This window comes from Bos indicus, chromosome 5, assembly GCF_029378745.1.
Source record: "Bos indicus isolate NIAB-ARS_2022 breed Sahiwal x Tharparkar chromosome 5, NIAB-ARS_B.indTharparkar_mat_pri_1.0, whole genome shotgun sequence".
NCBI classification, from domain to species: Eukaryota; Metazoa; Chordata; class Mammalia; order Artiodactyla; family Bovidae; genus Bos; species Bos indicus.
In genome coordinates this window covers 17,982,421-18,006,095 of record NC_091764.1, presented here as the reverse complement: position 1 = coordinate 18,006,095, position 23,675 = coordinate 17,982,421, and the positions used below count along the sequence as shown (strand labels likewise).

The following is a 23,675-nucleotide window of genomic DNA, read 5'->3' as shown; positions in this document are numbered from 1 at the left end:
TTCTTTACCAGCTGAGTCACAAGGGAAGCCCTCTTACTTCTAAATTGTATATTAATATTCAGAAAGTGAAAATATGTGATGTTCAAAATATTTTATAGGGTATACAAGAGCGAGATAGTCAAATTAAAATGCTCACTGAACAAGTTGAACAATATACAAAAGAAATGGAAAAAAATACGTTTATAATTGAAGATCTGAAAAATGAGCTCCAAAGAAATAAAGGTAATTCAGTGTTTAATAAGTATGTAGTTATTTTAGATACCATTAAATTTTAAAAATGTTTTATTTTTATTAAAATGGAATTATGTTATAGCAATAGATATATTGTTGATTTTTCTCTATTTGGATTTTACCATATTTAAAAAAATTTTACCTGATATTATTAACTACTTTACATGTGATACTAGTGTTTAAACTTGTAAATGGTGGCAGTATTTTCTATAGATTTTCTCTGATGAAAATTACATTAACCTCTATTGCCAGATTGGCTGTATAAAAGAAATGAAAAATGGTGATAGTATTTATCCTCCTTTTTGTAATCAACAGAGAAGGAAAGAAAATAAACTTTTGATAAGTGTAACAATGTTGCAGAGATTTTTCAAAAGTAATTGACTTGTCAACATGTGAATTAATCTTACCGGACTTGCTAATGTCATTTTCTCCCTACCCTGGGTCATGCAAGCTTACCTAACTCATCAAATCTTTTGAATGTAAGTCCTTACAACATCCTTGATCCTGTATTTCCATACCACTACATGCTATAGTTATCCTAGAGCACATTAATGCAAACTGTTCATAATTTCATGACATAGTAAGTCCATTTATTATGATTGCCAAGATAAAAAAAATAAGACATGGGAAATAATGAGTGAGTCTGTGTGTGTGTTTTTGTGTAAGTGAAGTAACGGTGTTGGTGTTGGTGAAGGTGTAGTTGTAATTTAGATAGTGAAACAAAAGCCTCATTGAGGAGATATTTAAACAAAGACTTAAAGGAACTGAGGGAGGGAGCCATGCATATGTTCCTGAGGAGGGGGCAAATAAGCTCAGGGCACTGAAGCAGGAGTGCATGGCGCATGTTTGAGGGACAGCAAAGAAGCCATTTTGCCTGGAGTAGAGTGAGCAGGTGGGCAGTCCTCCGTATGCAATCAGAGAGGTGAGGCTGTATCATATGGGGCCTTACAATTCATTGCAAGGACTTTGGCTTTTCTTTTAAGTGAGAATGGATATCAAGGAAAGTTTCTGAAGAAAGGAGTGATGTAGTTTGACTTGGACTGTGTTTGCCGTAGACTTGAGGACTGGTAAGGACAAAAGCAGGGAAACCTGCTTACAATAAATCTATTGTAGCAACCTGGGGAAAAGCGACGGTAGCCAAAAGCATGGAGGTAGCAGTGAAGTTATAAGTAGTCAGTTCTGGATGTATTTTGAAGGTGATGGAAATGAAATCTGCTGACAGATAACATGCAAGAGGTAAGAAAGTTATCAAGGTTTTTGGTCTGAATGCCGGGGAGGACTGTGGAAAGAGAAGGTTTAGAGATGATCAGATACTTAGTTAAATAAGACTTGTTAAGTGAGAGATGCTTAGTAGACATCTGAGTGAAAGTGTTAAGTAGGTGGTGGTGGTGGTGATTTAGTTGCTAAGTCATGTCTGACTTTAGTGACTCCATGGACTGTTGCCTTCAGTCTCCTCTATCTGTGGGATTTCCCAGGCAAGAATACTAGAGTGGGTTGCCATTTCCCCCTCCAGGGGATCTTCCTGACCCAGAGATGGAACCCAGTTCTCCTGCAGCAGTCTCTTACATTGCAGGCAGTTTCTTTACTGACTGAGCCACCAGGGAAGCACATTAAGTAGGTACTTGTATATAAAAGTCTCAGGTTCAGGAGGGTAGTCTAGGCTAAACATACCAATTTGGGAACTATATGCATAAAAATGGTAGTGGAAGTCATGAAGCTGGCTGAGATGATCAAGGGAGAAGATAGAGAGTGTTGGTTAAGAAGAAAAATCTTAAGACCGAGCTCTGGGATGCTTCTACCTTAGAGTTGGGGAGATGAAAAGGAACAACCAAAGAGACTGAAAAGGAAAGACCTGGGAGATGGGAGGAAAACCAGAAGTGTAAGGAGTCCCGAAACTCACATGAGGAATGTCATTAAGGAAGAGCATAAGCAGCTGTGTTCAGTGCTATGTTCATTGCTGCTGGTAAGTCAACAGGAGCACTGAAAATTGACCACTGGATTTATCAGTGGTTGTTTTAGTTCAAGAGAAAATACAGAGGTGAAATAGGGCAAATACAAAGACTTCTGAGGGCTGTTTCTGCAAAGGAAAAGAGAGAAATAGAGTTGTATCTTGGGGGAAGAAGGTTAAAAAGTGTTTTTTAAAATGGATGAAATAATCATATTTCTAAGTTAATAGGAAAGATCCATTAAAGAAGAAGCAAGTCATGAATTGATGAAGCAGGGAAATGAGAGAAGGACTTCTGAACTAATAGCCTCGAGGAAGCAATGGGATGGGATCTAGTGTTCACTGGAGTAGAAAGCTTAGGAGCATAGAGTTACCCATAGTAGCAGGAAGAAAGCTAGAGTGTATACATGGAGTTGAATGTGGTTGGGTAGATGTCCTGACAGTAAAAACTTCTATTTTCTCAGTAAACAAGCAGAGTTCTCAGATGAAAGTGTGGATAGAAGCAGATGTATTAGAAGTTTGAGGTGAAAGAAGTAAAGAGAAAGTATGAACTGGTCATCTGGAAGAATGAACAGACTCAGGAAATGTACTGTAATCATTGAGCACCATCAAGGTCCACTGGATATACTTATTTATATGTGTGTCTCTATTATGTATGTATGAGAGTTACATTTTGCCAGTAGCTTAAATTACTTTAAAAGGATGATAGATATTGTGGAGTTCGCATATTCCAGTCAAGAGGAGGAAAACTGACAGTTGATCTCTGCTGTCAAATAAGGAAGAGGTCTTATTTAATGACACTATGTTGGAGAAGGCAATGGCACCCCACTCCAGTACTCTTGCCTGGAAAATCCCATGGATGGAGGAGCCTGGTAGGCTGCAGTCCATGGGGTCGCTACGAGTCAGACACGACTGAGTGACTTCACTTTCACTTTTCACCTTCATGCATTGGAGAAGAAAATGACAACCCACTCCAGTGTTCTTGCCTGGAGAATCCCAGGGACGGGGGAGCCTGGTGGGCTGTCGTCTATGGGGTCGCACAGAGTCGGACACGACTGAAGCTACTTAGCAGCAGCATGTTGGTCTGTAGTCATATGACCTCTAAAGCCTACAGAAGGGGTGTATACTACACAGTCTCTTTGTCTTGGCTTTAACATGTATATGTCAGTCTGTGGTGTTCCCCCTTCATTGATTTGGGTTAGTTTTAGCTCTCAGGAGTATCTGAAAAATGGTGGCAAAAATCACAATGGAAGTTTATTTATCACTGTGTACTGATCTAGAATTAGGTGGTCTAGGGTATTGCCTTCATTTGCCTCATGTAAAATAGAACTTTACCCTCACTTCCAGTCCCAAACAGCGAGATAGAGCAAGAGGAGGCAAGAAGCAAAGAGCGTGTACTGAAGGACAAGGAGTAATTTACTGCGGAAGGGTCATGCAGCGGAAGTCCTTACAGACTGCAAGGAGATCAAACCAGTCAGTACTAAAGGAAATCAACCCTGAATATTCATTGGAAGGACTGATGGCTGAGGCTGAAGCTCCAGTATTTTGGTCACCTAATGCGAAGAGCCAAGTCATTGGGAAAGACCTTGATGCTGGGAAAGATTGAAGGCAAAAGGAGAAAGGGGTGGCAGAGGATGAGATGATTAGATAGCATCACCAACTCAATGGACATGAATTTGAGCAAACTCCGAGAGGTAGTAAAGGACAGAGGAGCCTGGTGTGCTGCAGTCCATGGGGTCGCAAAGAGTCAGACACTACTTAGCAACTGAACAACAATGCAGAAGAAAGGGAGAATAGATTGTGGGGACAGCAGACTCTTTCACATTCTCCAGAGAGCAGGGCTCACTTCTTAGAAACACGTGTGATCTCCCACACTAGACTGATGCCTTATATAAGTATAAACCCTGTAATTCAGTAGATGTTTACTATATAAGAGTGATTATTGGCAGTAAATTTTAAAATGATAGGAATGTTTATTTTGGTCTTAGCAACAATTTGGTAAGATGTACAAGTAGGAATTTTTAGCAACTAGTTACAGTTAAGTTTAATTGCAAGTGATAGAAAAAAAAAATCAAATGTAACAGTGGTTTAAACAGGATGGAAATGCACTTTTCCATAATATAATCAAAGCTGAGGCAACTTGTATAGGGTTGGTGTGCTAGTTGTACAAATACCAGGTACCAAGTCCCTATTATCTTGTTGCTCTGCCTATCTCAACATGTGGTTTCCATCTCATGTTATAAGACTGAGTCTGGCCGGAGCCCTAATGTACATATTCCAGCTGGCAGGCAGAAGGAAGGAGAAAAGAAAGTTTCACTCCTCTGCTTTAAAAAACATTTCCTGAAAATGTGCACATGGTCTTTCTGTTTATGTCCTTTAGTCACATGGCCACCCTTGGCTACTGAAATATAAGTGGAAATTTAGTTTTTATTTGAAGTGGCTCTGTGTCCAACTAAAAGACCATAATTCTATTACAGTGGACACAGTGGGCCACAATGATCATTCCTTGTAAAGCAGTGCTTTCCAGTCTTTTATAATCCATACCCTTTCAGCTAAGAAGATTTTCTTAGAATCCTTTTTAGTTTTATTAATAAAACTGAATTCAGTTCAGTTTAGTCACTCAGTCGTGTCCAGCTCTTTGCGACCCAATGAACCGTGCCATGCCAGGCCTCCCTGTCCATCACCAACTGCCGGAGTCCACCCAAACCCATGTCCATTGAGTTGGTGATGCCATCCAACCATCTCATCCTCTGTTGTCCCCTTCTCCTCCTGCCCTCAATCTTTCCCAGCATCACAGTCTTTTCAAATGAGTCAGCTCTTCACATGAGGTGGCCAAAGTATTGGAGTTTCAGCTTCAACATCAGTCCTACCAATGAACACCCAGGACTGATCTCCTTTAGGATGGACTGGTTGGATCTCCTTGCAGTCCAAGGGACTCTCAAGAGTCTTCTCCAACAACACAGTTCAAAAGCATCAGTTCTTGGTGCTCAGCTTTCCTTATAGTCCAACTCTCACATCCATACATGACCACTGGAAAAACCATAGCCTTGACTAGACGGATCTTTGTTGGCAAAGTAATGTCTCTGCTTTTGAATATGCTATCTAGGTTGGTCATAACTTTCCTTCCAAGGAGTAAGCACCTTTTAATTTCATGGTTGCAGTCACCATCTGCAGTGATTTTGGAGCCCAGAAAAATAAAAGTCTGACACTGTTTCCCCATCTGTTGACATGAAGTGATGGGACCAGATGCCATGCTTTTAGATTTCTGGATGTTGAGCTTTAAGCCAACTTTTTCACTCTCCTCTTTCACTTTCATCAAGAGGCTCTTTAGTTCTTCTTCATTTTCTGCCATAAGGGTGGTGTCATCTGCATATCTGAGGTTATTGATATTTCTCCCAGCAATCTTGATTCCAGCTGTGCTTCCTCAAGCCCAGCGTTTCTCATGATGTACTCTGCATATAAGTTAAATAAGCAGGGTGACAACATACAGCCTTGACGTACTCCTTTTCCTATTTGGAACCAGTCTGTTGTTCCATGTCCAGTTCTAACTGTTGCTACCTGACCTGCATACAGGTTTCTCAAGAGGCAGGTCAGGTGGTCTGGTATTCCCATCTCTTTCAGAATTTTCCACAGTTGATTGTGATCCACACAGTCAAAGGCTTCGGCATAGTCAATAAAGCAGAAATAGATGTTTTCTGCAACTTTCTTGCTTTTTTGATGATCCATTGGATGTTGGTAATTTGATCTCTGGTTCCTCTGCCTTTTCTAAAACCAGGTTGAACATCTGGAAGTTCACGGTTCACATACTGCTGAAGCCTGGCTTGGAGAATTTTGAGCATTACTTTACTAGCATGTGAGATGAGTGCAATTGTGTAGTAGTTTGAGTTGTTTTATAAATATAAATTTGTAATATTAAATGGTCTTTTTTAAATGACATATCACTCTTCCTGCTTCCCATATTGTAATCAGTCATTTATAGGAGTAAGTAATCACTTCAGTTCATTGATGATTTTAATTTTTACCCTGTAGGAGCTTCAACACTTACGCAGCGGACTCATTATATGAAAATTCAGTCTAAGGTTCAAATTTTAGAAGAGAGAACTAAAGAGGCTGAGAGAACAGCTGAACTGGCTGAGGCTGATGCTAGGGAAAAGGATAAAGAACTGGTTGAGACTTTGAAGCGATTAAAAGATTATGAATCCGTATGTATTTTTATCTTGTCAATCACGGAACCACTTCAAGTAAGACTGTTCTGTGCCATTTACTGTGTGCATTTAAAAACATTCCAGAAGTATCTCATGATAAAGGTTATCCTAACTGAGTTACACTGAAGTGTTCAGACTTCTGTGTAACATTAACTTTTTGGCAGGAAAATTGTTTTCAGACCATCTGGCTAAAGGCTTTTGCCCAGATAATCAGCTTTGCTGAGGCACCTGGATTCCATTCTTTGTAATCTATGCCACTGTACCACCATGTGACACCACTGATGGTGTAAAAGTTGTAATTGGGGCAGGTTTGTAAGTACTGTGCCAACACAGCTTTACTTTGTGCTTTTTATATTTTTAAATCTGATTACAGCTATATCACACAACTGATAACCTACTTATTCTAATGGTATTGCTGATTCTCCCTTACTGTTCTTTTTCCATATGTTGTTAACTGTTTAATATGTAATATTCTGAGTTGCTTTGCCATTATGATGCTGTACTGGGAAATGTCAATTGTTCCATTTCCTTTATTATTACTCCTGGATTTGTTTTTTAAAAGTAGCATAAATAAACACAGTTTAAAGATGTAAATATTAGTTATTTGTGTATTTCCCCTCGACTTAATAAGAAAACAAATTTTTGAACTTGAGAATTTATTCAAATAAACAATGTTATATTTAAATCACATTGGGTATTTTTCAGGGAGTTTATGGTTTAGAAGATGCTGTTATTGAAATAAAGAATTGTAAAAACCAAATTAAAATAAGAGATCGAGAGATTGAAGTATTGACAAAGGAAATCAATAAGCTTGAGTTGAAGATCAATGATTTTCTTGATGAAAATGAGGCACTTAGAGAGCGCATGGGTAAGGCATCTTTTAAGATACGGAGTTTGCTCAACCCTAATTGTCAAGTCATTTTTTATTGTTTGTTTTTATTTTTAATAATTGGATACCCTTTTTTTCCAAATACTTTCTCCTATAAAAATATTTAAAATTAGTGAAAGTGGAACTGTTCCAATTGAAGTGGGATTATGGATTTGATGGAATGGGGATGATAGTTGGCCAGATCTGGAGCATTACTATATTCAGTCCAAGATCTCCTCAATAATAATTGCTTGTTTAAAAAATGAAAGTCTACTTTCTTAATACCATATATTACACATTACCTTTATTTTCAACAAAAGTAATTTGTTAGTTTGAAAAATGCTCTAACTTCAGATGAATGTTGGAAACATTTAGAAATACTGTTTAATCCTTTTTAAGACTTTATTTGATAAATACTTGAATTTTATAGTTTAGATTAAGTTTTACTTAGGTTGAGTATTATAAGGTTACTACCGATTATAAGAAGTAGTTAGTAAATATAGCTTGAAAGTTTGTATATTGATATCAGTAAATAGTTCACTAGTGAATATTTCACTAGTTTGAATGTTATGACAGTCCAGTATAAATTGCTACTTGAAAATGAAAATAATGTTGTAAATAATGATTTAATTATACTTGGTAGATACCAATTAATGCTCTTCTAGGGTTAAAGTGATCCCCTGTAAAAACTATTCTCCAAAGGAAAAAGAAGTAAAAATTTTATACATACTATTGATTTGTAAAAGTTTCTAACTGGGACCCAGAGTCATGCAAGGACCTCAAGTTAGACTTAGTCTAATCAATTTGACCTATCAGATTATGGCCAACTTGAATCTGGATGTTCGTAAAGATGACTGAACTATATAGATAGTAGTCACAAACATCAAACTTTCTGTATTTTAAAGGCCCCAAGTCTTGCTTCATAATTATTGAGACAGTCTTGATATCTGGTTTTCACAGCATGGTGGCATCTTAGTAATAGGAAAATAGGAAAGAGGCACACTGAGCACGTCAGTCTAGTCACGATGATATAATTGATGTTGATATTAATAATGACTGCTCTGTGCTAAGCACTGCTATAAATACTTTATTTGGGTTAATTTTATTATACCCCTGACAACAAGCCAAGAAGAAATACATATATACATACATGCTAAGTCGCTTACATACATACACTATTATCCCTGCTGCTGCTGCTGCTGCCAAGTCACTTCAGTCATGTCCGACTCTGTGTGACCCCATAGACGGCAGCCCACCAGACTCCCCCGTCCCTGGGATTCTCCAGGCAAGAACACTGGAGTGGGTTGCCATTTCCTTCTCCAATGCATGAAAGTGAAAAGTGAAAGTGAAGTCGCTCAGTCGTGTCCTCCTCTTCGAGACCTCGTGGACTGCAGCCCACCAGGCTCCTCCGTCCATGGGATTTTCCAGGCAAGAGTACTGGAGTGGGGTGCCATCGCCTTCTCCGATTATCCCTGCTGCTGCTAAGTCACTTCAGTCGTGTCCGACTCTGAGCGACCCCAGAGACGGCAGCCCCCGAGGCCCCCTTGTCCCTGGGATTCTCCAGGCAAGAACACTGGAGTGGGTTGCCATTTCCTTCTTCAGTGCATGAAAGTGAAAAGTGAACGTGAAGTTGGTCAATTGTGTCTGACTCTTAGCGACCCCATGGACTGCAGCCCACCAAGCTCCTCCATCCATGGGATTTTCCAGGCAAAAGTGCTGGAGTGGGGTGCCATTGCCTTCTCCAAACCGATTATCCCTACAACTAGTTAATAATTAAAAGTAGGAATTGAACCCAACTGTTTTATTCCAAAGCTTCTATTCTTAATACATGATAGTACCACTATGATAGTCCAACATTGAGAAGACAGATCATAATATGTTTTTGTCAGGATTTCCATTAAAAATTGTGATAAAATTTTAGCTTATACAGTTCAAATACCTGAAGAACTCTTGCACAAAAAGTACCCCGTTCTTCAGTGATGCTGGCTAAATAGATTATAACCAGTTGCTTGATTATAACCAGTTGTTATATGAAGTTTTTTGTAGCTCATTTGAATATTAATAAGGTTTTAATCATATTGCTTTTTATTTTAGGCCTTGAACCAACAACAATGATTGATTTAACTGAATTTAGAAATACCAAAAGTTTAAAACAGCAGCAATACAGAGCTGAAAACCAGATTCTTTTGAAAGAGGCAAGTGCGGTAGTCAACTGGTTATTTTCCTGGTTGAAGCAAAGAGAAATACTAATAGTTTATACCTTGTAGATTGAAAGTCTAGAGGAAGAACGACTTGATCTGAAGAAAAAAATTCGTCAAATGGCTCAAGAAAAAGGAAAAAGAACTGTCACTTCAGGTATACTCTGTTACTCCAAACCTTTAAAGAATCATTGGAAAATGAATGGTGTGGATATAGAATTTTCTGTAAGTTGGAAATATTATTGCTATATTCCTGTGGTTTTACTACAAGTTTAATAAATGAAAATAATGGCCTGATGAAAGTGTACGAGTGTCATTGAGTTCAGTCCTAAATCTGAAACAGTTAAAAAGAATAATAAGTGAACAAAAAACAAACTTCAGAATCATGGACTTTAGAAAACTTTATAGTATAATCTTACTAATTTCTAGTCAATCACAGTATGTTGTGATTAGTAATGATAAAACTTAGTAATTTGTTAATATATTATTATGTTAATATTTTCTCTTTCCTTAAAAGCTATGCACTGAAAGCTTTCTTTGTACATTATTCTTTGCTAAGTGAAAGTAATATTTTATTGAATAAAAATTAACATATTTTTTTGTTTTGATTTATCTTACATAATATAAAGAGAACAGTTGGATTAGTTCTTTAATAGCTATTGCTTTTTTGTAAGGAGACCATAGAGACAGAATTTTTTTTCTAACTTGGCCCCAGCTCACAAGTATCTGTGAATAATAAAGATTTTTTTTTTTTTAGCTTTATGCTCTCTATAGTATATCAAACATTTCTCGAAGGGCAAAACTTTGTAATTTATTCATATATTAAGCAATTTAGTAATCATTCATGATTCTTTATGGGTATATCTGTTAACTATATTGGCACTTACTAATATGTGAAAAAGAAGGATAGAGAAGATAGAATTCGTATTGTTTCTCATTAATATCTTATTAAAAGTAGCCTAAAGTAGGCAGTTGTAGAGGAGGCTACATGTGGATCCAGGATCTTAGAAATAATTATTTTACCTTTTGTTTGATTTAAAACTTGATTTAGTTTTTAAGAATTAAAGTTTTGGGGGCTTACCAGTGGGTAAGAGTCCGTGCTTCCACTGCAAGCAGTGCAGGTTTGATCGCTGGTCTGGAAACTAAGATCCCATGTACTGTGAGGCATAGCCAAAAAAAAACCAAGAACATTAAAATATTGGAATAATAAGAGTTATTTTTATGTTTCTCATTTGTTAATTCTTTTATTTGTAGGATTAATTGCTGAGGACCTGAACCTAACTGAACACTTTTCTCAAGAGAATAGAATGGGAGAAAGAAAATCTGATTTCATGAGCCTCAAAAATATGAGTGAAGAACAGTCAAAGGTAGATAGTAAAGTATTACTATGGCAAAGTTAAAGAATATTATTATCAGGCTTTCATTTCTTCCCCTATTATCTCATTTTGGACATTGCTTCTTTTTATACTTGTTAAAAAGTCTCAGATAGATCCCAAGATTAATGAAACGTTGTTTACTCTGAATACAGATTAGGAGTTCAGATAAAGTAGAGCTGCTGCATAGGAGACCATCATTCAGTATTCCACAGTCATGTCAGAATGAGCCAGAAGAGAATATGACCATGGGATCATTATCGAGAATGTTATCTGAAATTCACCAGCGTGTAGAAAGTGAAGTGAATCCTTTTGTCTCTTTAACTACACATTCTTCATCTGTACAAGTGAAAGATGATATTTCACCTCCAGAAACTATTACAATAAGGGAGATTTTTAAAGCACCCTGTCTACAATCTTTAAGAAATCTAGAATCATTAATCAGTACCTTTAGTAGAGAGAGTCATGAAGAAATAAACGAATATTTATGTTCTATTTCTGATGAGTCTATGAAGAAAGTGACAAGAAGCCATCAGGCACTTGAAAAGACTAATTTCACACAAAAAAGTGATTCATCTTTACGAGCCTTATCAGCAGCTTCAGATTTAATGCAGAAGTTATCACTTAGGCAAAAATCAGCAATATTTTGTCAACAAATTCATGACAATAGTGCTGGCATGGATAAATCACAAGTAGCAACATCAGAAGATGAACAGGTTCATACCCCAATCAACTTTGCTGATACCAATTTGAAAGAAGATATAGGAAAAAGTGAAGTTCCCATACAGACAGAAATCTGGAAAGGTAAACTTGAAGTTAATGTTCCGGACCCTGTGCCAATTACTGCACAATCAAAATTACCTCAGATAGATCCACTTGAAAATCTTATAGAACAGCTACGGACAGAACTAGTATTTCTTAGATCTCAGGTGAGCTATCCTCCAAATAACATTCCTAGGACTTTTTTTTAAATTCATTTTTATGACTTTCTAACGAAATTCTGTAAGTAGCAGTTGTAATAATTTTTCTGTTTGCACATTAACACTAATTTATACACATTCTGTCTTTTAAAAATCTAAAAATGAAGTACGTTTGAGATGAACTCATTAACTTGCCTAATTTATAACATGTTTCTTTAGAATGAAGTCATAGCACAGGATTTATTGATCAAAGAAGCACAGAATAGAAATGCAGAAATAGAGCTTGCACGTCATAGAAGCCAGGCAGAACAGGTAGTGTAAAGGCAGATCATTAAAAGAGATGATTGTGGTGCTAAAGACAAAAACCTTCAGTATCTGTTTCCCTTTTGCCATGGTGTTTCAGGGAGGGAGAATGTGGGAGGGGTGATCATTACGTATTTCACCTTTTAAATTTTATTTTTATGACTGTTGCTATGTTTCTGTAGCTTGTTTTAGGTATTTTAAACCTCAGTTGATCAAACTTTTCTTTAAACTTCAAAACTATAAATATTGTAATATTTTTTTAAAAAAACAATTTTCTCTTTGTTTTGTTTAGAATGAATTTCTTTCAAGAGAACTAATTGAAAAGGAAAGAGATTTAGAAAGAAGTAGAACAGTAATAGCGAAATTTCAAAATAAATGTAAGTCACTGTTATCTCTTATTTTTCTTTACTTACTTAACCTGTACTGAAAATTATGGGTCTAAAGGACTAATACATTCTGTTCTCTAGTCTGTTTTAGCCTTAACAATGTCTATAATGTATCAATGTCAATCTCTCATTTATTTGGTTTGCCTTGCTTTATTTCTTTTTCAGAGAATGTTATTAATCTGAATTTATTGTAATGATAAATGAGTCTATTTTTTCTCTTTGGTCCTCTAATGAAAGTGAAGTTAGAAAATAAATGTAAAAGTTTTAATATAAAGTGAAAGCAAAGTATGCTTATGATTTATTTATTTCATCCATGAGCTATATATGTATATGTGTATTATTTAAATAGGTGTCCAGTTTTATTTAACTATTTACCCATTGGATTTATACTTGAATTTTTTGCACATTTATTTGTATTCACATTTTATAAATGGGCTATTTTTGCTATATTTGAAATACTTGTCATCTCTATAGCATAGTATAATTGGAAATTTATACCTAGTGTAAATTATAAATTGTAAATCTCATTCATTCAATAAATATGTCTTTTTTAGTAAAAGAATTAGTTGAAGAAAATAAGCAACTTGAAGAAGGTATGAAAGAAATATTGCAAGCTATTAAGGAAATACAGAAAGATCCTGATATTAAAGGAGGGGAAACATCTCTAATTATTCCCAGTCTTGAAAGACTAGTTAATGTAAGTTATTTTTATATTAATAGTTTTATTTTGTTGTTTCATCACTTTAAAAATGTTGTTCCCCTCTCATGGGTCTCCACAGCTTCTAATGAAACATTACTGTCATTTGAGTCATTCCACTGTATGAAATGTATAGTTCTCAAACTAGTTCAAAACTTTCTCTTTTTATTTTGTATTCACCAGCGTGATTGTAAAGTGCCAAAGGGTGTGTGTGTGCGTGTGTGTGTGTGTGTGTGTGCCTTGTTTGGGGTTTCCTGAGGTTGTTCACTTATGTTATTCACCACAATTGAGAAATTTTCTGCCATTAATTTCTTCATTTATTTTTTTCTGCCCCATTGTCTCTAGGACTCCAGTGGTACATGTTAGACTTTTTGACATTGTCCCACAAATCCCTGAGGCTCTGTTCATTTTTTTTCCATAAAATTTTATCTTTTTTCTCCAAGTTGGATAATTGCTATTGATTTATCTTCAAGTTCACTGATACTTTCTTTGTCATCTCCACTTTTTATTTTAAGGGTCATGCTGAGACAAAGGCAGCAAGATGAGTAAAATCATATGTAATCTCATCAAGAGTGTGATCTGGGATTTAACTCAAGGCAGTAGATTTCTAAGAGTAAGCCTTTACCCTAAGGAGATCAGAACAGGCTACATGAAGTAATAATTTATACTGATTCAAAAGGGATAGCAGGAAGAAATAGGCAGAAGGAGGTACTCTGACAGATGATAAAGTAGTCTAGTTAGTTGTCTTGTTGATAAATAGCATCATGTTGTCTATAAGGCCTTTTGGAAAATGAGATTGAATTAGACAGTGATAGGGACCCAGAAAAATATCCTATAGCGATAGAAAGTAAACTTAAGTGCATAACAATTATCTGATCTAAAGTGCTATTCTGATGATCTCTTAGACAAGATACTGGTATGTCATTGAATGGGATATATCAATCAGAAAAAAAGAAAAATAATGACCCAGAAGAGAAGCAGATGAAGTCTATGGAAGCAGTGGTATCAGGAATGCTCGAGGCTGTCAATTAAAATAGAAAAAGTTCGAATTTTACTGGGCTATTTGTCACTAAATAGAATTCCCCTTGTAGAGCAGAGTTTGATCTGAGACATAGTATTCGAAGTGGGTTGGTGACTTCAATATTTGACATATTTTTTTTTTTTATCCAGAACTCTTGGATAAGACTTTTATCATACTTTCCTTTTGTTATCTTGTATGCTTTAACTGTATGGAAAGGAAGCAGTGTAAATTTTATCTGATTGAATGTAGTAGCTATTTCATTCCATTGCTTATATTTTACTTTAAGATGCTTCATGGTTTCAAAGTATTTACATATAAATTATCTCATTTTGACTGTATAAAAGCTTTGTGAAGCAGACAGAGCTAACATTACTTCCCCTTCTTTAGAGATAAAGAAGCTAAGATTTAAGGAATTTTAAGTCAATTGTCCAGCTAGCAAGAGATTGGTTTATATTTGAACCTTAGTCATCTTGTTCCTGTCTAAGTTGTTTTTCTGGTCTACCAGTCTACTTGAGTTAGCTCAGTATTTGTTAATTGTTAGAATGAGGTGATCAGTATGCTTGGTAATACTGATGTAGGTTAACTGGTATTTTATAAATTTGTAAGAGATAGAGTTGGTATACATTATTACACATGGGAGTAGTATAATGCTTAAATGTAAGTGTTATTTAAACTTAATTATTATACTGTGATTTTAGTGTTTTTCTTTACATTTCTTCAATATAATTTAAATATATTAGGCTATAGAATCAAAGAATGCAGAAGGAATATTTGATGCTAATCTGCATTTAAAAGCCCAAGTTGATCAACTTACTGGAAGAAATGAAGAATTAAGACAGGAGCTCAGAGAATCTCGGAAAGAGGCTATAAATTATTCTCAGCAGTTGACAAAAGCACATTTAAAGGTGAGAATTTTTTTTAAATAAAAGAAAATGCTAAGCTTATGAACAAAGGTTTAATATGAAACATTTGTTTTCTTAATGACTATTTTATGAGAATATGCCCCTTGAATTAATTCTTTCTATATTAGAAAAGCTTCTGTTTGGATTTTTAAAATAGAATTAGTGGAAAAATCAGTACTTTATAATGTAAAAATGTTTGTGTGTTAGTTGCTCAGTTGTGTCTGACTCTGCGACCCCATGGACTGTAGCCTGCCAGGCTCTACTGTCCATGGGATTTTCCAGGCAAGAATACTGGAATGGGTTTCCATTTCCTTCTCCAGGGGATCTTACCTGACCCAGGGATTGAACCCCGGTCTCCTGCATTGCAGGCAGATTCTTTATGGTTTGAGCCACTCAAATCAGATCAGTCACTCAGTCGTGTCTGACTCTTTGCGACCCTTTGAATTGCAGCACGCCAGGCCTCCCTGTCCATCACCAACTCCCGGAGTTCACTCAGACTCACATCCATCGAGTCAGTGATGCCATCCAGCCATCTCATCCTCTGTCGTCCCCTTCTCCTCCTGCCCTCAATCCCTCCCAGCATCAGAGTTTTTTCCAGTGAGTCAGTTCTTTGCATGAGGTGGCCAAAGTACTAGAGTTTCAGCTTTAGCATCATTCCTTCCAAAGAAATCCCAGGGCTGATCTCCTTCAGAATGGACTGGTTGGATCTCCTTGCAGTCCAAGGGACTCTCAAGAGTCTTCTCCAACACCACAGTTTGAGCCACTAGGAAAACATAAAAGGATACAGAGATTTTAAATGTATTCTTAGGCATCTCTAAGCAGAAATTACATTAATTTAATTAATACCTGGCAGAGCATTCATATATCTACTTGTTAAAGTTACTCTTTAGGAAATTTAAGTTACTGCTTTTTAATTTGTCTTTTTGTGTAAGAGATGAGATTCTCATTTCTGAATTGTTTGTTTCCAGATAGATCATCTTGAAAAAGAAACCAGTCTTTTACGACAAACAGAAGGATCAAATGTTGTGTTTAAAGGAATAGACTTACCTGATGGGATAGCACCATCTAGTGCCAATATTATTAATGCTCAGAATGAATATTTAATACATATCTTACAGGTACTGAAAACTTTATATGTGAATAGCAAAATAACAATCATCAGCTGTTTCTTTGAGTTCTTAGACTATTAACAGTGAGATGTATTTTTACTGGATTTTGATGTTAGATGGAATGTTATGAATAAAAGCAGTTTGTTCTATTCATCTGAATGAAAAGCAGGCATGCCATTCATATGAAATGTATGATTGACAGAATAACATGCAGCTACTATAAGGTAGTAATGTATAAGTAAAGTGAGCTCTTTTATCTGTTGCTGGTTGGAAAAGCAATTCAGATGGATAAAGTCTGACACAGCTTTTTGTGTAATGATTAGAATTGTTCCTTTTTTGTGTGTTAACCACTAGAAAAACTTTTAAGAGAAATTGTCTTAAAATTGTCTTTTATTTCTTTCTCCCCTTTGCCCTGTAAGGTTAGTTACTCCGTTAGCAAATCACAGAGGATACTGCTTGCCCTGTGTTGGTTTGTCAGCTTTCCTCTCTATGTTATAGTCATTATGAATGGCCTAATGAGAGTCGCTTTTCATTTTTCCATTTGAAGTGTGTGTGAATAACCATAAAATCACTTACTTTGCAAATATAATTACAAATGTGTTCAGAATCAATGAAAATAAGTTTTTGATTGTAAGCACTGCTGTTTCCCTTTCCTAAGTAATCTACTTGTGAATATATTTGAGTTATGCTTATCAACTGCTTGTATTTGTAAATTATATTACTTAATCCTTGAGTTGGAGAAGGCAATGGCACCCCACTCCAGTACTCTTACCTGGAAAATCCCATGGACAGAGGAGCCTGGTGGGCTGCAGTCCATGGGGTCACTAAGAGTCGGACACGACTGAGCGACTTCACTTTCACTTTTCACTTTCATGCATTGGAGAAGGAAATGGCAACCCACTCCAGTGTTCTTGCCTGGAGAATCCCAGGGACAGGGCAGTCTGGTGGGCTGCCGTCTATGGGGTCACACAGAGTCGGACACGACTGAAGTGACTTAGGAGCAGCAGCAATCCTTGAGTATTAGAATTGAACTGTTTATTGGATCATTACTTTATTATTCATGTTGTGTCATTATTCTTAGATTTCTGATTTTAACACTTTTCCTGAATTTATTCTTCTTTACTTCAGGAACACTGTCAATAAGTAGTATGTCAATAACAGTATAGCCTTGTCATGTTACTTGTGATGATTCATTATTTTTTAATCTTTGTGTAAAAACACACACACAGACAAAACACATAGAAAGCATTGTGGTAGATTCAGTTCAGTTCAGTCACTCAGTTGTGTCCGACTCCTTGTGACCCCATGAACCACAGCATGCCAGGCCTCCCTGTCCATCACCATCTCGTGGAGTTCACTCAGACTCACGTCCATCGAGTCAGTGATGTCATCCAGCCATCTCATCCTCTGTCGTCCCCTTCTCCTCCTGCCCCCAATCCCTCCCAGCATCAGAGTCTTTTCCAGTGAGTCAGTTCTTCGAATGAGGTGGCCAAAGTACTGGAGTTTCAGCTTTAGCATCATTTCTTCCAAAGAAATCCCAGGGCTGATCTCCTTCAGAATGGACTGGTTGGATCTCCTTGCAGTCCAAGGGACTCTCAAGAGTCTTCTCCAACACCACAGTTCAAAAGCACCAATTCTTCGGCGCTCAGCTTTCTTCACAGTCCAACTCGCACATCCATACATGACCACTGGAAAAACCATAGCCTTGACTAGACGGACCTTTGTTGGCAAAGTAATGTCTCTGCTTTTTAATATGCTATCTAGGTTGGTCATAACTTTTCTTCCAAGGAGTTGCTGCTGCTACTAAGTCGCTTCAGTCGTGTCCAACTCTGTTCGACCCCATAGAGTAAGCATCTTTTAATTTCATGGCTGCAGTCACCATCTGCAGTGATTTTGGAGCCCCAAAAAATAAAGTCTGACACTGTTTCCACTGTTTCCCCATCTATTTCCCATGAAGTGATGGGACCAGATGTGGTAGATTAGCAAACACCAGTTAAAAATCCGAAGACCTGTTCAAAGTGGCAAAACAATACTTGAACTCCCAATCCTAAGGCAGCATAGAGTGCTGGAAGTAGCAAGATCTCTGGAGTCAGCCAGACCTGACTGCAAGTGTTAGATCTGCAAATATGTAGGCACCTGGCACCAAGCTTGGCATACGTCTCAGAAAATGGTTACCAAGCCTAGTACTAATGAGGTTTTTAATGTTAAATAAGTTACTTGATCTTTCTGAGTCTCAAGTTTCTTCATCTTTAAAATTAAATAATTGGAGAGGACAATTTGAGTGAAGATATGAATGCATATGTTCACTAAAGGGTATGTGGGGCTGAGTGGCTAGAGGCAAGTTTGTAACCACTGAATCTGATCATTTGATGGTTACTGTAACTATTACAAATATATGATGAAAATAATCTTACCTGTTTCATAGAACTTCTCTTTTACACATATTATCTCATTCCATATGCCATAAGATGTTCAAAATAATCATAGAAATGATCTGGGCTGCTTATGGATTTGTTGTCGATTATCTTTTATATATTTTTCTATAATCTTGTCAGAATATGAATTTATACTTTCAGATTTGAAATATATCCTGATGATTTTTTCATTCTCATTTCTAAACCAATTTTTAGGAACTAGAATATAAAGAAAATAAGTTAAAGAATTTAGAAGATTCTCTTGAAGACTATAACAGAAAATTTGCAGTAATTCGTCATCAACAAAGCTTATTATATAAAGAATACCTAAGGTATAGGTGTTAGCAAAACTTTATAAATATGAATGTAGCATATTCTTATTAAAGTTAAGTAACAAAAGATATTTAGATATTTTCTTTTCCTTTATCCTCCTGCCTCTTCTCCTTTGCTTTGTGTTTTAGTTCCTTGTCCGTAAAATTCTGTGATAGTGATACTTTTTCATAGTTATTATTAACTCAATAACTTAATTATGTGAAATAACTTAATTATGTGAAAATGCCCAGATCTGAGTATTTTGTGAATATCATGGCACATATGAACAGTTCGTGTCAACAGTAGTTCTTTTTCATCACCAGCATCATTATTCATGTGTTTTCATAGAGAACTAGCCTGTTTCTTCTTATCTCTGCCATTTCATCTGTACTAATGGACTAATAGCTTTAGTAATAATTAGAATATCTGATCAAAGTTTGTTTAAACAGTAAGAATGATTATGATTTAATCCAACAAGAAAGCCAAAGCTAATTATAGGTGGGTCATGTTTGGGAATCTTCTAGTGTATGTCATGTTATCTCCTATGATGGTGCAGGAGTTAGGATTTCAAGGAAGATGGAACCATGTCCATTGAAGAAGAGGGGTGTTTTCTTTTCACACAATTCTTCATTTTTATTTATAAAATTTTTTCTAGAGGACTCCAGCAGACTTAGATCTCATTAGCCAGAATAGTAAATGAGCTGTCCAAGTCATATGTCCAGGTTTGAACCATTCAGTGCTGACACCATAAGTGGTTTATGCCAACCAAATTGGAGGTCTGGGTAGGCAATAATATCTTATACACCTTCTTTAAGTCTAATGATTTCTCACTTTGTATGGATTCTAAATATTTCACGATTATTTAACACTCAAATTTAAGAATAGGGTCAGAATACTGAGACTTGATTTCCAGAGTAAGTTTGGAATATTGATTATTTTCTTAATTATCTTCTGTTTTTAATAAAATGTTTACAAGATCCATTATCATTATATTGTAATAGTTATAGAGTAGTAATTTGTAGTTTAATTTGATAAAATAATTTCTTTTACCTTCATTTAATTAAATAATAATAATAACTTCCAGGATTAACCCTTTCAAGTGGGATTTTAACTTATGTTATCATATGTTGATTAGTTATAATTTCTCTTGTTTTATGGTAACTAAATTTCCATTATCTAAAGTTATCTGTTCCTATAGATTTACTGTATTGCTTTATTTTTAAATTCTTTAAAGTGAAAAGGAGAACTGGAAAACAGAATCTGAAACAATGAAAGAGGAAAAGAAAAGACTTGAGGATCAAATCCAACAAGATGCTATAAAAGTAAAAGAATATAATGTAAGTAAAGCACTTTTAAAACCAATATTCAATAGTATTCAAACTAAGATAGCTAGATTCAACAAGTAATATAAATGTGACTTTGTGCAGAATTTGCTCAGTGCTCTTCAGATGGATTCAGATGAAATGAAAAAAACACTTGCAGAAAATAGTAGAAAGATCACAGTCTTACAGGTGAATGAAAAGTCACTCATCAGGCAATATACAACTTTGGTAGAAATGGAGAGACAGCTTAGAAAAGAAAATGGGAAACAGAAGAATGAATTGATGGCAATGGAGGCTGAAGTTGGTGAAAAAATTGGACGTTTGCAGCGTTTTAAGGTATGTCTGATTTTTTTCAACTCTGAAAGTTTTCAGACAAGAAGGATAATATGTAATAACTATCACTTGGATTAATAGGAAACAGTTACTAACATTTGACCATAATCGCTCCATCTGTTTTTTGTAAGAGTATTTTAATTGCAGACATTTCTCCCCTTAGTATTTTAGTATGCATCTCTTAAAAAAAAGTCTTTTTCTGTTTATATGACTACAGTAACTTTATCATACTTAACAAAATTGACAACAGTACTTTATATATTGTCGAATGTCCAGACCACATCCACATTTCCTTATTGTCCCTGGATCCAGTCAAGGACTCTGCATTCTCCTTGGATGTTTCTTATCCTAAATCTTTTTAATATAGAATCTCCCCCTTTTTTTCTCCTCCTCTCTGAAAAATACTGAATGTTTAATTATATTCTGTCATAATTTTATTTGTTCCACTAACCATTATATTTACTAAAAGTTATCTTTGAAGCTGTGGTTATATTCAAGGAAACATTTTTGGCAAGACTACTTTGTACTTTGTAAGTAACACTTTATATTGTGTCATTCAAGAGATGGAATATCTGGTAGTCCCATTTTCATGACTGATAACTGTGTTAAGGGGAAGACAGCCATATATCTCTATTTTTAAGTGATTTAGTTAATTAACTCTTTGGTAATGTTTTGATACCATGCAAATAATCAGTTCTTTATTAGTTCTCTAATGGTTTTAACATCCATTGGTAATTGTTGCCTGACCCAATTATTTCATCAGGAGTTGCAAAAATCATGATGTTTCTAGTTTATTATGTACTTTTCATTTATTAGCAGATATTCTTTTATAAAATAAACAGCTTTTCCTCATAAGCCAAAGCTCTTTGGTTATCTTGAAGTATGGTTCCTGCTGTCAGACATAGTTTAAAGTTTCTTTACAGTTCTTATTGTCTTTATACTATCTCTGAGTAAGAATGTGTCATCAAAATAACATATTCTATAGTGATGTGAAGTAATTCTCCTTTGTGTGGTTATGATATACATTTGCTGTGGTTAGGCTCATTTGTTTTACATTTGTTTTCAACTTCACGGATAACTTTTTAAAAATTAAATTTGAATACATAAAGTATTTACACAAAAGATGTCATCAGAGAAATCTTACTTCTGTCGTTGTACCTTTTGCTTCATTATATTCCACCTGTTTGCCTCTTTTGTTGTTGTTTAGTGGCTAAGTTGTCTCCAACTCCTTTGTGACCCCATAGACTGTAGCCTGCCAGGCTCCTCTGAAATCTTGCATGGGATTTCCCAGGCAAGAATACTGGAATGAGTTGCCATTTTCTACTCCAGGGAAATCTTCCCAACCCAGGGATTGAACCTGTGTTTCCTGCAGTATCAGGTGGGTTCTTTAGCACTGAGCCACCTGGGAAGCCCTTTACCTCCTTTGCTGCTGCTGCTGCTAAGTCGCTTCAGTCGTGTCTGACTCTGTGCGGCCCCATAGATGGCAGCCCACCAGGCTCCCCCGTCCCTGGGATTCTCCAGACAAGAACACTGGAGTGGGTTGCCATTTTCTTCTCCAATGCATGAAAGTGAAAAGTGAAAGTGAAGTCGCTCAGTCATGTCCGACTCCGAGCGACCCCATGGACTGCAGCCTACCAGGCTCCTCCATGGGATTTTCCAGGCAAGAGTACTGGAGTGGGTTCCCATTGCCTTCTCGCTTTAGGTAACTGAAAATCCTTCTGTTTCCTTTTGCAAGTGTTAGCAAAGACACAAAAAGTGGCATGCCATGTGTATTATTCTACATCTTGTTTTACATCTGATCTTATAGCTTATTTAAGTATGTATATATTCGTTTGCGGAGAAAGCAATGGCACCCCACTCCAGTACTCTTGCCTTGAAAATCCCATGGACAAAGGAGCCTAGTAGGCTCCAGTCCGTGGGGTCGCTCCGAGTCAGACACGACTGAGTGACTTCCCTTTCACTTTTCACTTTCATGCACTGGAGAAGGAAATGGCAACCCACTCCAGTGTTCTTGCCTGGAGAATCCCAGGGACAGGGCGGAGCCTGGTGGGCTGCCATCTATGGGGTCGCACAGAGTCGGACACGACGGAAGCGACTTAGCGGCAGCAGCATATTCATTTGACATGTCTGAATTTATATAGAGCATGTAAATCTTCCCTGGTTGCTCAGTGGTAAAGAATCCACTTGCGGTGCAAGAAACATGGGTTCAATCCCTGGGTCGGGAAGAGCCCCTGGAGAAAAAAATGGCATCCCACTCCACTATTCTTATGGGAAATCTCATGGACACAGGAGCCTGGTGGGCTCCAGTCCATGCAGTAGCAAAAGACTTGGACACGACTAGTCACTAAACAACAACAACAGTGTAAACCAAAGAATTCAAAGTAAAATTAAAATGTTACTTGAGTTCCTTGCCATCTCCTTTTAAAGATAATAGTGAGTGAAATTGTCATGCTAATAAACTTATCTACAATATGAAATGTTATTATTTTTGTGTTATATTTTATAGAATGTTTTTCTTGGAGTATTACAAATATGGCTAGTATTTGAGATAGAAGGAAGAAAGAACTGGAATTTTCTTCCTCTTCAGCCTAAATTTTTGTTTGTTTTTGCAACACTTTGAAAGCCAAAAAGAAAAGGTGGGGCTGTTATTTTTAAAGATGTGAAACATGATCTTCCTCACCACACAGCAAAAGTGAAACAGAATCCCAAGGGTAAGGTAGAATAGGGGATACTTATTTCTATAGAGGAGTTTTCAAAATGAGGTCTGAAGTACTATTACAAATATTTTCCCCTCATTATTCTACTTCAGAATGAATTATAACCATAAATAATTTGGGGGGTTTTTTACTTTTTTTTTTTTTTTTTTTAATTTTTGGCTCTGCCACTTGACTTGCTGGATCTTAGTTCCCTGACCAGGGATTGAACCCAGGCCACCACAGTGAAAGTGCTAAGTCCTTACACTGGACCACCAGGGAACTCATAAATTCTTTATCTTTCTCATGTCATAAATTTGGTTTTCTGTTCAGACATTTCTTTTTGGTGTTAATACGATGTCTTTAAGTAGTGACTTTCATAGGTCTGTAACTAAAGAGTTGAAGATAAACCAAGTAATTTAGACTTCGATACTATTTATTCT

At 36.3% G+C, this 23,675-nt stretch overlaps 1 protein-coding gene across 8 annotated transcripts in view; it reads left to right on the top strand.

The window, feature by feature from the left end:
* The window catches only part of CEP290 (centrosomal protein 290), a 96,233-nt gene that overhangs the window by 16,842 nt on the left and 55,716 nt on the right, over positions 1-23,675 (top strand). For all 8 annotated transcript variants that reach the window (XR_011566520.1, XM_070788904.1, XM_070788903.1 and 5 more), the window contains 13 exons: positions 99-222; positions 6,206-6,378; positions 7,087-7,249; positions 9,344-9,444; positions 9,517-9,604; positions 10,702-10,814; positions 12,336-12,420; positions 12,984-13,126; positions 14,888-15,052; positions 16,018-16,167; positions 18,789-18,904; positions 20,119-20,221; positions 20,312-20,542. Coding sequence is in view for 7 of the 8 variants with exons in the window: in XM_070788904.1 (XP_070645005.1) it covers positions 99-222; positions 6,206-6,378; positions 7,087-7,249; positions 9,344-9,444; positions 9,517-9,604; positions 10,702-10,814; positions 12,336-12,420; positions 12,984-13,126; positions 14,888-15,052; positions 16,018-16,167; positions 18,789-18,904; positions 20,119-20,221; positions 20,312-20,542 (1,755 nt within the window). In the remaining variant the exon portion in view is untranslated. The remainder of the gene's footprint in view (positions 1-98; positions 223-6,205; positions 6,379-7,086; positions 7,250-9,343; positions 9,445-9,516; positions 9,605-10,701; positions 10,815-12,335; positions 12,421-12,983; positions 13,127-14,887; positions 15,053-16,017; positions 16,168-18,788; positions 18,905-20,118; positions 20,222-20,311; positions 20,543-23,675) is intronic.